The 14,936-nt window shown below is 36.3% G+C and overlaps 1 protein-coding gene across 6 annotated transcripts in view; it reads right to left on the bottom strand.

Annotated features, from left to right (window-relative positions):
• Positions 1-14,936, bottom strand: part of ARAP2 (ArfGAP with RhoGAP domain, ankyrin repeat and PH domain 2) — a 134,390-nt gene that overhangs the window by 65,951 nt on the left and 53,503 nt on the right. For 5 of the 6 annotated variants that reach the window (XR_011326143.1, XM_069792080.1, XM_069792103.1 and 2 more), the window contains 6 exons: positions 7,335-7,450; positions 5,956-6,155; positions 5,092-5,177; positions 4,230-4,412; positions 2,315-2,489; positions 602-736 (listed from right to left, as the gene is read on the bottom strand). Coding sequence is in view for 5 of the 6 variants with exons in the window: in XM_069792080.1 (XP_069648181.1) it covers positions 602-736; positions 2,315-2,489; positions 4,230-4,412; positions 5,092-5,177; positions 5,956-6,155; positions 7,335-7,450 (895 nt within the window). In the remaining variant the exon portion in view is untranslated. The remainder of the gene's footprint in view (positions 1-601; positions 737-2,314; positions 2,490-4,229; positions 4,413-5,091; positions 5,178-5,955; positions 6,156-7,334; positions 7,451-14,936) is intronic. The other variant, XM_069792095.1, reaches the window with a different exon arrangement.

Here is a 14,936-nt window from a genome sequence, read left to right as displayed (position 1 = left end):
AAAAGCTAGGAAAATTATCTGACAACATCTCTCAAAAAAAAATCACAGAAGACTGATATACACAGAAGACCATGTATATCTACTGTGACATACACACATTTTCACCCTACAAAACTCAATTTGTTGTAAAGTTGTTGGAAGTACTCATTTCTACTTGGTATACTTCTAAAATTTGTGAGCTTGAGAAATATCCTAGGTGTTAGCCATTTGGACTCTTACTAAGAAGTCAGTAATACTTTTAAATGATTTCTGGAATATTATCATTTTAGATGGAAACTACTTTTTGGCAGTTAGTAGCATCCATCTAAATATAATTAAACTGAGAAGTATTTCCAAGTGTTTTTTATTTATCAGTAACTGTTGTTAACTGAGTAATTTTTCAGTTGTTCAGTTTTCTTCTACTGTCAACCACTGCATAAAGAGAACAAGACAATCAGTATTTTCTTTATCTGAAAGAGGTCTACCAAATCAAAAGAGGATATGTCATATCAAAGACCTTTTATCTTTTTAAAAGGTAATGCAAGAAGTTAAAAAGAATCAAATTCATCCAAACCATACATATTCCTGTATTATTCAAATGCATAAAGTAAAAGTGAAATACCTTCTTTTAATTTCTTCTCTGTAAGAACCTTAGCAGTATTAGAAGAAACTTTGTATAAGAATTCACAAAGAAAGGTGGAATGTGAGGAATCTTCAGAGAAGCCACTTTCAAAACAAGTATCATAGTTTGGGAAATCTATTAAAAGACAAAAGGAGTAAGTAACATACAGAACTTCAGTTCTATCAGTTATAACCATTTCTCCACAGGTCTTTCTAACTGCGTATCTGTAGTTATGTAGTTGCTCTGTAATATTTTTACTACAACACAGATAGATCTTACTGATTTATTTTTATAATTAGAGTAAAATTCTTACGAATTCATAAAAAAAATTGGTTCACATTTGTTACAACATTGCCGTTGTCTACCACTGCTTGCCAGTGTAATCTAAAACACAGTTTTCTGGTGTACTAAGCTTTTATTTTCATCCCTTATGTAACACACTTCAACAGAAGGGAATTGTTTCTCTTGAGGGCTTATCTAGAAGTTTACCACCAATTCTGGCAGCAGACAGACAATGATTCGGAGAACGACTGTCAACCTGCAATGACCTCCCTCTCCCTGAAGAGAAGAATAAACACTAGCACCAGCACATGGTGATGCTGCCTTGGCTGGCAGGCTAAAAGTAGAAAAGACAGAGCCAAGACAAGCAAACTTCTCTCTATAGCCTTAGGACCACTTGAGAGCATAGCCAGCAAAAAAAACCCAAAACAAACCATAGCTGCATGTTTGCACGTGACTGAGCTCAACATCCTACAATCCAGTGCCTGGCACCTGTGACACAGCAATGCTCAGGCACAACTTAAAGCACTGTGTTTGCTCTAGGAAGCCCTAAATCATTCCTGCGTTTCCCACTAAAACTTTTGCTGTTCAGCCTATGCAGTGTTACTTTGCAGAGTGGCACAAGACAATGGAAAGCTGGTCCAGGAGTATGTCCACAACGCTGGCTGCAGTATAGCATAGATAATTTTTTCCAGTGTAAATCTGCATGTGAACTTTCATTCCCAGACTGCTTCATATGCTGTACAGCCCTTTTAAAAGGTAAGCTCAGGCACATCCATACTCTACAATTTATTTATTTATTTTTAAGAATAGCTTTCTGTTTTCAAGAGCCTCATAAATGTCACACACTGCAGCCAGAACTGTTGACTTTCAAGGCTGAAGTTTATCATGTGCTCCAAGCTGTACAGAAGTTGTGATCTGAAAAAAAAAAGTTTCCTGGGATAGATCATATTACAGGTTCAAGAAATGAGTTTTTTGGGGGGAGGAGAGTTTGTGAAAAGACAGGTAAGTCTGTGTGCAGTACGGGTAGATATCAAATTAAAGAATTTTTAAGAAAAAAACAAATCCCCGGATGAATACTTTAGATACATGTTAACTGTATATACCCATTTTTTCCAGTAAAAGCCTGATAATACTGGCAGAGCAGATGTCATTTTTCATCTCTGTTATAAATAAGGGTATAAGGCCTATGAGTTATCACTGGCTTTTTTATTATTTCTTTAAAGTCCTAAACTTGATTTCTGAGCAAAATAAAAGTAACTTGTACACAATTACATACACTGTCTACTGAAATACAGTTAATGGCATCACAACTCCCCCTCCGCTATACCACTGCTGTTCAACTCAATGCCAATTTTTCTTCCGAATTCCTTCCTTCCTTCTCTTTTGCTCAATATAAAATTAGAAGATCAAAACAAATACATTGTATCCTACCTGAGAACTTATTATGGTACAGGAATTCCATTTGCAGTCTTTGTCCAGCTTTCTTGGCTAGTAAGTATGGAGTACTGTAAACAGGGTCTCCAGTGGCACACATAGCATCAGCCCCACTAAACAGCAACATCAGAGTTTCTAGCACATCTTGTTTAACCACGGCAGCACACAGGGCCTTATCATGGAGAGAGAAAATAAGAAGTCTGTTCAAATTAGAAAGTTATTGGCAACAAGTACATGTAATTTAGATGCAAATCCCTTCACCTCCAATATAGTTCGCCTGCATTTTCAAAGACCATAAACATTACGAAGTAGCAGGAATCATGAAGTATGGTCTGAATCTAGAAAAAAGCAGCAACAACAACAAAAGAAAACCCAAAAACATAATGACCATAACAAACCTTTTTTTTTAACTTTCTTTCAAAAAGTTGGTCCAAAACCTTAAAACTAAGAGTAGCTCCACAATTACAGCAATCAACTCCATAACAATTTCTATGATTTAATATGTATTTAAATTATTTAATGAATGCATTTTTCTGAAATGATTAAGAAGTCACTCAACACAAGAATACTACTCTAAAATTCAGCTGCTCTAATAAACATACAAGCATCCAGTAAGCATGAGATGACAGGGCAGACAGTTCAGTAAAAATTCCAGAATTGCTCGGCAATGACCACCTTATTACACTGCAATTTCACGTCTCTATAGAGAATTTGACCATTACATCTGATATTTTTCCCAGTGGTGAAATGATTAACTGACAGACACCCTTCCCCCTTCCACCAACAAAAAATACAGACTTCAGAAAAATCAAGCCTGTAAAACACCAAGTAATTTTCTGTGGTCCTCAGTTACAATGTTAAATAAAGTCTCTTGCGCAGCTGCTACCAATAAATAGAAAACAAACCAAATGTTTTATTTTGCAAAGACATAAAGAGCTCCCCATGAAGCTCAAAAATGTTTCCCAATTCCAATTAAATTCAGAAAACCTAAATTCAGACTATACAGTGAGATGGTTCTATACTTTGGCTAGAGATGTTTTAATGCAACTATTCTTTATATGCCCTTATTTTAACTTTTTATGTGTATAAATAACATACAACTTATAAAACATACAGAAAACACAATAACCACTGAACAAATGAGACCTTTCAAGTTCAAGCCACAGTAACTTCTAAATGTTACTGCCTCCCCACAATCTCTGCATACCCTTTGAGACAATTTGACTCATGTAATTGAATGCATTAGCATTGCAATATATATGCATTTAAAGTCTTCTATATTCATAAACCCTAAACAATCATGACTCTGAAATCAACAGATATCAAAAATTGCACAGAAATTGATAATTATAATTAGCATTTTCCACTTTGTAACTGTAAAGAATTTGTGTTATTTGTGTAAAAGGAAACACTGAGAACACACATTTTTTCATCATGAATTTTAGCTTGTTTCATTTTCAATTAGCTAAAAGCTACTACGTAAGTGTGCATGAGCTACTTTCACCATAACACTGAATCATCAAATGTACTGGAATGTTAGATGTCAGACATACAAGATATCAAAAACACGTAAAGAAGGAATCTAAAGAAGTGAAGTGGGAATTTGCATTCCTCAAGTGTACATTTGGAGAAAAATAAAGATCCATACTCATTGATGGCTCTGCAAGATGTATCACAGGCACCATGTAGATACCATAACCTTCTACAAACAAACTAACTGGAAAAAACTTAGGAACTAAGAAATCACAAAATGACTCCTGCAAAGGCTCCAAAACAAGCCTTATTCAGCACTGTGAGAACGTCACTCTGGATTCCAAATTTATTTCTCACCAGATTAACAAGATGATGAAATTGCACACAGATACAATAAAATGCAAAAGGTATGGTATGGGCTTACCCGTTCTAGTATTACCTTATTCAACTGTTCCTTGGTTTTGTAGGGAAAAGGTGCTTTCCTGAATTTTCCCTCTTTGTATTTTTGTGTAATGAATGCTACCCTTTTTTCTGCAGGGGCATCCATATGCAGCTCTTCATCTGGAGGAAGATTTCCTGCCCAAAAACTGTTTGCCCTCTTATTTCCAATGATGATGAAGAGCTAGATGAGGTGCAAGAAAAAAAATAAGCAAAATAGCATGAAGGATATGAAGCTATCCTCTAAATAGTTTTCAGCTGCTAAAAGTTGAAAGTTATTAAAGAAAAGAAAATTGCCTGCAGGAGACAGAAGCCCTTCTCAGTCACTGCCTATGGCCATCTATAAATTAATAATAAAGTCTGTAGTCATCATTTGCCATCAATAGCAACTAAGCTTTACAAGGCTAACCAGTTATAACATTTCAATTCATATTAGAAAATATGAGTAAAACATCAGAAAAGACTGGCATATGTTTTAAAGAAAATACTGATGACTCAATCCTCTCAATCAGCATCACTTTTTAACACCTCAAGCAACTACACTGTAGTGAGAAGTTTCCTTTCTTTTTTTCCTTCCCAATATTGCCCATCATGATTGCTCTCCAAAAGCTTTTAATTTCTTTTCCTCCCAAAAAACTAGATGCTTAGAGAAATACTAAAAGAAATTGTACAGAAGGTTATCAAAATGAATATTTTGAATAACACAGAGGTACATTATTCCTGGAAACATCAAGTTTACTATAACAGCAGCATGTTATTTAGCTGCTATATATTCAGTTTTCTTGTGACTAAAGCAATAACTAACTCCTAGTGATACAGCAGTTTTCAAGATGGAACAAAGACTTAAGAGTATCACAACATACCTCAATAAGTTCATTGCTCCAAATGCTAGCATCCATTTTTAGACTCCGGACCTTCGAATCTCTTGGTCCTAAAGATCTGTGCTGCCCTGAAATTCCAAGAGTATTTTTACTGAACTAAAGCACTTAAACTTGGTTTCTCTTCTGCTGAGGTAACAAAAAAAATTAATGAAGACAGATTTATTCTAATTGCTGTTTTTTAAAAAGGCTGGGTTTGAAATTTGAATATAAAATAAAAGCAGCAAAACACCCCCAAATTAAAAAAACAAAAACAAACCACAACACAACAAACAAGTGGATTACATTTGATAGTAATAAATAAGCAAAGTAGGCTGTCTGATATAAAATACTTTTGGGAGGGGTTGTTTTGAAAGAAAGCCTAGACTTATAAACTACTTCCCTGAATCTACTACTTAAGCACATATTTAAATATAAAACATGATAGAACTAGATTTCTAGTAGTATCTGAAAAAGATATCCCTATTAGCAGTAAAATATGCCCTGATATAATAGAATTAATACCCCAAAATTAAACACTGAAAATTGTTATCCTTTGGCATCCAGCCTTGCAGAAGCCAGCCATTTTCCACAAAGTGCTAGTGTGTCTTAATTTCCACTAATTGTGAAGGATTATTCATCTGAGGGAAACCGATCACCTTACAGATCTGTCATTTATGCATGGAAGTGCTTTAGAATAAAATGACCTTGGTGTATTATTTAAAAAAAAAAAAGTTATGTTCACTTTTTGTTTGTCAAAACTTTCACAAGGATGGCACTGTAAAAGTGAAAAAAGCCAATTCAAGGACATACACATATGCAAATATGACATTTTGCAGAACCCACATAGCCTGTCATTAATTACTCTACCTGCGCACTTCTTACAAATGACAACACAGAGATTGATGGATGCCCAGTCAGGACTGGGAGCTTTACAGTCAGCACAGCTCCTGTTGGACTCATTGAACCAAATCTTCTCAGCTACTTCATAATCAGACAGAGTTTCTGCTATCGATTGCTGCAGTGCTTCAATCCAGTCCTGTTTCTCTCTTTCCGACTCTGCTGTAAAGCTGAAACAATTGACTTTTCTGTGTTATTGATCTTTATTTTAAAGCCCAATTAAACATAGTCTGTAGTCTCTCTTATTTATTACATTTACACTCAAAATCATGGTCAAAAAAATCTTCCCCTACATAGATATAAACACTGAGATGAAATGTGTTATTTTTTGGTTTTAGTCAATGAAAACTCCCTGTATTTTTGTGTTCAGGTTTCAACAAAACCACTACTAGCATGAGCTACACAGCTTTGGTAATGTTCAAGTTACGTTCCCGAGTTACTTTCAATCTTTTTGTGTTACCACGTACCAAACTTAAAGCCTGAACTTTAACAAAAGCATAGAATGACCAAAGGAAACAGGGAGACTTACTGATGAGTAAAAATGGTCTTGCTAACTACAACATCCAAAAAAATGCTTTTCGTTTGAATTGATCTTTTTGAAAAATATAAACAACAATAAGCAAGCACCAAAATGGTGATAGCTTAGAGAAAGTCAAAGAACTAGCTATCTACCAACTAGCCACAGATTCAAATCACTGTTCAAGACTAATTTACCTGCTACTCTAGTCTACTGAGAATGAAAGAAGAATCTTCGCTAACATTTAGAAAGCCCAGGAGAACAAAGTGATTTCTTCTTCTCCTGCATTACTGAGATTTCATTTAAGAAACACTACAACACCTAACAAAAGGCTTTTATTAGCATATGCTTTTATTTTCTTAAAAATCATTACAAGTCACAGCATCAGCCAAAGTGAAACTTTCTACTGATTTCAATAAAGGATTTCTACAAGGGATGGCATAAGTGATTCTTTTCTTTTTGAATAAAATGCTTAATATTAAATGGATGCAGCATTATTTCACTATTGCGGTTTATTATTCTTTTAAGATGGAGTCAAGTTGTTAAAATGACCTTTTTTTTCTTCTGCCCTTGCACAGAATGAACAAAGGCAGCTACATAAAAATACAAATCTGTGGGCACAGATGTCTAGTCAGGCAGGTAACAGATGAAGCACACAGCTAAACAAAAGAAAGAAAATCCTTCTGTTTTTTTTTTTTTAAATGCTGAGCATTCTTAATAAAAACATTACCTTTTCATCCAAACTAGGTAAGTCACTGTAGTACGAAGCAAGTATTTCTTTAGTGCATTAGTTATTTGCATATTTTGTAATATATAATATTCAAGTTCTCACCTAAAGCTTTTGTAAGGAGTAATTATTTCAAAAGATTGCTTTGCAGTCCGATCCACTTGTTTTACATTTGCCACGTTCATAGGGATTATAGTGATACCAAATCCTGTCTTAAAATCCTAGGGAAAAGACAATAAGAGTTCAGGGTTTTGTCATTCAAGAATCAAAAACGTATAGAACAATTAAATCAGAATGGTCCAAAAATCCAAGGTCAGCAATACACATTTTGGCCACAACATGCAAGGTCCTTCTAATTCATTAACAGATAAATAAACCTATACCAAATTTTGTCCAAACACTATGCTTCTAATTGCTAGAATAACCTTACTTGATTGTTAGTGGGAGAAAAAACGCACACTGTAACCATTAATAAAGGAAAAAAAAAAAAGGTTAAATTAACAGATTGCATTAAAATGTGGATCCAAAACTATGGAAGTATCTAGCTTAGATCGTGCTTTAGTGACTAAATAAGTTTTATAAATCTAAATCCTTCTTGTTGACAGCACTTTAGTCTGCTTTTAAAACAGACTGTTTTAACAAAATAAAATATATTAGGTATGAAATTCTTTCTTAAACCTTTGGTTGCTCATCCTTCTGATGTATTACATGAACTAAATATGTCAAACGTCCTTGAAAAAAAGTACTATACAGCAGCTAAAATAGACAAAGGGTTATCTGTGGCTCAATTATTAGAAATGCTAAGCATTTTTGCCTTAAACCAAGAGAAATGATCTTTTTTTTCCCCTGCATGTAATAACATACTTAAAATAAAAATCAATCTTACATTAACACAGCTGGGAGATAAAATGTTCAGTGAGCTCTTGTGAGGCTCTCTCAAATGCATGCATTTTGGAAACACTGATAGGCACATATGTTATTTCTGATCTATTCGGAACACCATCAGTATCTCCTCCAACTGATTTAGATGTTCATCTAATGGTAGTCACTTCCACAAGTTTAATTTCTGGTAATATTAGCTTACTTCTTAGAAACAGTAACTGCATCAGAAACAAAACCAAACTGCATCACCCAAGCAAAAAGCCAAATCCACATACCTTACCATCTGCAAGATGTTCACTAAGTTACCTCTCACATAACAGGTGGTTGGGTATGGGCTGATAAATGTATGAGCCCTGGAGGGGAAAAGCTTCAGAGTTACCTGCCCGAGCAGAGGGGATTGTTTTTCTAGTAAATACATATTTAAACCTGCATCACTAACAAGTTTCTCTTTGTAAGATTTTCAAATTTTGTGACCAATAAAGCTCATATGGAGAAGATATGTCTGTATGGAGTTTGCGTGGCAAGGTTTTGGTAGCAGGGGGGCTACAGGGGTGGCTTCTGTGAGAAGCTGCTGGAAGCTTTCCCTGTGTCCGACAGAGCCGATGCCAGCCGGCTCCAAGACGGACCCACCGCTGGCCAAGGCCAAGCCCATCAGCGATAGTGGTAGCAGCCCTGGGAGGGGAAAAGTTACTGCGCAACAGCAATTGCAGCTGGAAAGAGGAGTGAGAATATGTGGGAGAAACAACCCTGCAGACACCAAGGTCAGTGAAGAAGGAGGGGGAGGAGGTGCTCCAGGCGCTGGAGCAGAGATTCCCCTGCAGCCCGTGGTGAAGACCATGGCAAGGCAGGCTGTCCCCCTGCAGCCCATGTAGGTCCACGGGGGAGCAGATATCCACCTGCAGCCCAGGGAGGACCCCAGAGCGGGTGGATGCCCCCAAAGGAGGCTGTGACCCCATGGGAAGCCCACGCTAGCGCAGGCTCCTGGCAGGACCTGTGGACCCATGGAGAAAGGAGCCCACGCTGGAGCAGGTTTTCTGGCAGGACTTGTGACCCCGCAGGGGACCCACGCTGGAGCAGTCTGTGCCTGAAGGACTGCAGCCCAGGAAGGGACCCATGCTGGAGCAGTTTGTGAAGGACTGTCTCCCATGGGAGGGACCCCATGCTGCAGCAGGGGAAAAGTGTGAGGAGTCCTGCCCCAGAGGAGGAAGGAGCAGCAGAGACAACGTGTGACAAACTGACCCCAACCCCCATTCCCTGCCCCCCTGCACCGCTGGTGGGGGAGGAGGGACAGAAAACCAGGAAGGAGGGAGGGGTGGGCAGAAGGTGTTTTAAGATTTGGTTTTATTTTCTCAATACCCTACACTGATTTGATTGGTAATAAATTAAACTAATTTCCCATGAAGGTACTTGCCAAGTGATCTCCCTGTCCTTATCTCAACCCATGAGCCTTTTGTTGTATTTCCTCTCCCCTGTCCAGCTGAGGAGGGGAGTGATAGAACAGCTTTGATGGGCACCTGGTGTCCAGCCAGGGTCGACCCACCACAACTGCACAAAACTCTTTTCGCTTCATTCCCCTATTTCAGGTATGAGCAAATAAAAATATTATTTTAGCCATGACCGATAAGGCTAAATCTGACACAAAACACACATATGAGTCTACGCACAAGTGGAAGTACTAATTTTATCACATGAAGTGCTGGAGAGAATTATGCCCTGAAAGGCATTATAATGTCCATTTTAAGATAAGATTTTTAAAATGCCATAATTTCCATTAATTAAACATAGTGTGGGATAAGTCAGCTAATATTTCCCTGCCAGACTTCTCATTAAGAATTTTTTTTTTTTTTTACCTTCCATTACCTTTGACAGTAATAGTGTGGAACCCAGGTGTGGATTTCAGCACAAACCTTTATAAAAAGTAGTAACTTTTCAACAAGTACCCTGGCTTAGCCATTCCTCATATAGTATATTTTTTTAATATTTCTACCTTTCTTCTACCCTCATATCCTGTAACATAGACATTTTTATTCTCTCCCCTCATCTTCAGACCCACTGACACATCTGCCTTAGAAGACAGCAGAGAGTTCTGTGAAGCCTACACAGTCCCTAATTCATCCTCAAAGATCAGTTCTATGGGAAAGGAGTGGGCAGAATAATCTTTTTGAGCATTAACTTGACAGCATGCTCTGTAACAGTGAAGCATTCTTAAAGTCAGACATCACCAGTGAGAAAAACAGAAGCGTGAAATACACAGTAAAAAAAAAAGAATGAGGATAGAAAAATACTAAATTTTTATTTCTATTAGCAGCAGTGTCTTAAATCAAATGGGCAAAATGAAAAAAAAAAAACCAAAACCACAACCCAAACCTTTACCCTTCTAGAATTAAATGGTTTACACTTTTGAGATGTAAACTGGATGCAGGTTTCAATTAATTGGCCTTAAGAAGTCCTGATTTTTAAAGGACAGGTAACAAGACTATACTTGCACCTGAACAACAGTGCAATGCATTCTTTGTTTATTAAATAACAGCTAAATGACTGCAAGAAGCCATGGTTAATAACAGTTCAATATACTCTTAGGTCCAGATTAGAGTTTACTTAAGGTAAATGATAAGTAATGAAGACAACTGAAATAATAACTACCATATTGACCCAGATGAAAAGTTCACCTGGTGCAATAGCTTCCCTTTAAGCACTCACTAGAGGCAACTGTCATAAAAAGAATGTAAATAAGAAAAGGTACATTGTCATCTTCCCAAATAAGCTTCCAGCAATCTAAGGACTTCCAGCTCATAAAGTCCCTAAACCAACAGTTGCAGCAAAGCCATCATACTTACTAGCCATAGATGCCACATCCGCAAGGAATTTAAACAAATTCATGCTTTGAGGCCTCCGCAGCAACCTACTTCATAGATTTCCCAAATACTAATTGCACAAAAAAGTAGTTCCTTTTGTGCACGTATGTTAGGGTTTTTCTGCCTGATAACCGAGAATTTCATTAAATGACATTAGAGAAAATGAACGGTAACTGAACTTTATTCATCTACCTATTTCATACTGTTACTTCTTGAAAATCTCTATGCTATATTCCCTTCAGCCTCTTCTTTTTTATGCCTTCAAGCAGCTAGCTGCACCCACTTTCCTTGGAACAAAAAGGGAGCAGGCTGCATGGAAGCACCCTGCAGGCCAGGATTGCACACATTTATGTCTGTGAGAACAGACACCAAACTTTGTTGTACTGAACTTAACAATGCACAATTAAGAAAGCGCTCTAGAAATGAAATGCATTAATTTGAAAGTCTTTACCTTTAGCTGGAGCATCAACCCTCCAAAATTTGCACACATATGCAGTGTATGAACAGTCCCACTGATGAGAGAATAACTATGTTTTAAATTCAGCAAGTGCATAAGAACTTACAGTACTGAATCTCAGTGTGAGGAATGTCAGAAAGGTTAAGAAATTAGAAGTGAGGAATATACTTTTCAGAACTGAAGACTGTGGCAAATTAACCAATTTCATTGCTACATTAGAGCAAAGTTATTTCTGTAATGATCCTAACAAACTCTTTACAGTAACTGTACAACACTTGGAATAAACCAGGCTTTGTGAGCGACAGGTACACTGGAATCTAATTTTCAAGGTTCAGAATTATATGCTTTCAGGAGTGCAGTCTTGTTCTCTCCTTCAGAAACAGAAGTGGGAATTGGTACAGGGAAGAAAGAAATTCTCCACTTTGAAAGATAAATTCATTCACTTTGAGTGCACAAGAGGACAATAGGGCCATTCAAGCACTATACAAAAATGTACTGACTGCAAGACCAAGCAATATCTTTTCAGAATAAGAATTGTCTTGCTTCTACAGACTGAAAGCTCATTGTTTCAGATAGATTAAACTGTGTTAGACTTTCTGACAAATGAAGAAAAGTATAAGAAGATTAAAAAATGCACAAAGCTGAGCGTTGTTGGTTTTTTGTAAATATACATGTCTTAAATGTCTATATTTTTACTACCTTCACAAACTTGAAGAAAGGCTGAAAAACAGGTTGAACATAAGAGCTTTTAAAAAAAATTTCTTTACAGATATAATAATAGAACAAAAGTATTCACTAAACAGCACAGTTAACTGAAGGCTAAAAATACTAATGGGGAAAGTAGTTAACTATGAGATGACTATTTGCTTTCTGATAAGCTGTTCTTCCTTCCTGAAGGAGGAATGATAATAATGTCCGAGTCCTGCTGTCACTATCACCCCTGTCTGAAAAAGACATAACCTATGAAAACCTGTTATCTGTATAGAAACTGTGAAATTATATAACAACTTTTTTTTTAAAAACATACCTTTAACATGAATCTATAAACTGTGTATAAGTGTACAAAATTGCTTTCTCTATTATGTATTATCTTTCCATAGGCAAAAGCTACCCTGAGACAGGCTGTACTAACCTTTCTTTGATTCTATTCTGGATGAAATTAAAGGAGCTTCAAAATTAGTCTTGTACCTTTTCTAATATATCACCACTATTTTACAGACACAGAAATAAAAACCAAGGTTAAGGAAAACTTAAGTACATGTATGAATAAAATCATGCAGCTACATCTAAACACATCTAATTTCAGAATTGCTGAACACATAACTTCTGGTATGTTGACTTAAAAAGAAAGGCCTAGGCATCTTTCTCTCTGGAATTCTTAAACAAATCTGTAATGAGGGGCTGAATCTTGTGGCTTTTGGTTAATGAACAGACCTTCTCTACAAAATTACTCTTCTTCTCCCCGTAAAGTATAATACTTTTTCTTTCTTTTTTTTTATTTTTTCCCTTCCACTCAGTTTTACACTAGCAACACTTGGGCTGGCATTCTTTTTGGTTTAGTCAAACCAAAATTCATCTGAACACAGGAGTTCTAGAGCTGCTGCTTGTGTTCCTCAACTTTTACCGTTTTAGCAGTTACAATCATGTCTTTTGATGTGCTGTCTGTTATGAATCTAACATTATTTCCACAATACATAAAGTTGATTTAAAAAAAATAATGTTGTCTCAGGAAAACATCTCAGAAAAACCCAACCCCAATCATAAGTTTGCCCTTACCCCGCACATAATTCTTGGAAATAAATAAATAAATAAATTCCAAGTTTTATTTTAAAGGGTAAGTAACTCTTATTATATTCACATTAGAAATATCAGTCCATATTTTTATCTCAGTTTTTTGCTGGAGGACTAAGGGGATAACAGCAACAGCAGAGAAAAAGGAAAATTGCTGCCATGATTTCATGAGAATATATTTCCACATACACACACACATATACATACTTATGTAAATATACATTTGTAGCATATTTTGAAGTAAAGAAAGTACAAAAGTACAGAATCCTGAAGTACAGAAATAGTACTAGTGTATGATGGGAGCATAGCACTTTCGGAAATTGCTACATCAACTAAGTATTGTCACTTCACATCAGTTTCCTTCCTGTGAATTAAGAGATCATGGTCCCTTTGCTGTTTTTGTGTTTGGCTGTCAGATCTTGAGGTCATGCAGTATCCAAGGGTCTCCACACACATACCTATATAATAAGGCTCCAATAATGGTGAGAGGTACCAGATAATACAAGAAGAATATACTACATATAAACATATATATACACACACGTATGTATATGTATGTGTTTGTATATGCACACGTGCTTTTTTTTTTTTTTTAACATCCATCTTTCTTACCATCCTACCACTAATTTACAAAAGGCCCATCCATACTTCTGACACTACTCTTGTCCTACTGCCCATACATGGAAGGTTCTTAACCTTTAATCACAGTATCTCTGATCAGAGTTCCGAATACAACCTTACATGTTTCCTTGAATTTACCTTTGCTATTTGCAAAAGCTCTTTAGGTTTACTTTGGGGAAACTACCACAAAGTTTGTGACAATTCGACTAAGACTTATTACTGAAAGATCTGAGAATTCCCTTAACGATTTAACAAGATTTAGACTTTTCCTTCATTCTAGCCCCATGGCACTTGATTCCCTTCAAACAACCAAATTATTCCAGAAAGATTAAAAGCCAGTAACTAGAATCCTTCAGATAAAGCAACCATAGTTTCTCTCCTCTCCTCCTTAATTGGAGGTATATATTTCAGCCTTTCCAGCTATTAAGGAAGGCTAATTTCTGCAACAGAAAGGTGGGAAAAATTTGTTTCCATGTTAATGAAATACTAAGATATATTTATGTATTAGAGTGACTAGTAATGCAGAAATTGCTTTGATAACATTAATTCTTCTCCACAAGTTTATATTGATTTCCTCTCCTTTTAAACTATACTTAGGCTTAGCCTCCCCAGTTACCTTTCATCAGGCTTTTCAAATCTTTAGAGACTTAAATCCCTCAACACAGCCTAAAATCTTTTAATATAGATTTTAGGTGATAGTTACATATCATGGATTGGAATAAAAACCGCCATGAGTAAAGACATATGTACTCTCTCTTACAGTCTTCCTAATGAGATCTCAAAATGAAACCACAGTGAAGCATACAGTATATAATTACACACAAAAAAATGATGTTAAAAGAACATGAAGTTTGCCAACTCAAGCCCTGATGAGCAAGGAGATGCTAGAATTCAAGTTGTCTACGCATGTTAACTCTGTAGCTTCGTGCTCATCTGTCACGATATGTGAAGTAGTCGCATCATCAATTTTAGGTTCTTAGCTAAGCAAAATTCCTGTGTCCCATAACAGAACCACTTGAAAATGATTCAAGCTATTATCGCAAAACATTTTGTAATGACAACCTGACATCCATAATTTTGGAGGTTAAAAAGAAGGAAGAG

Source organism: Haliaeetus albicilla, chromosome 1 (assembly GCF_947461875.1).
Source record: "Haliaeetus albicilla chromosome 1, bHalAlb1.1, whole genome shotgun sequence".
In the NCBI taxonomy this organism is placed as follows: Eukaryota; Metazoa; Chordata; class Aves; order Accipitriformes; family Accipitridae; genus Haliaeetus; species Haliaeetus albicilla.
This window is presented reverse-complemented; position numbering and strand designations above follow the sequence as displayed.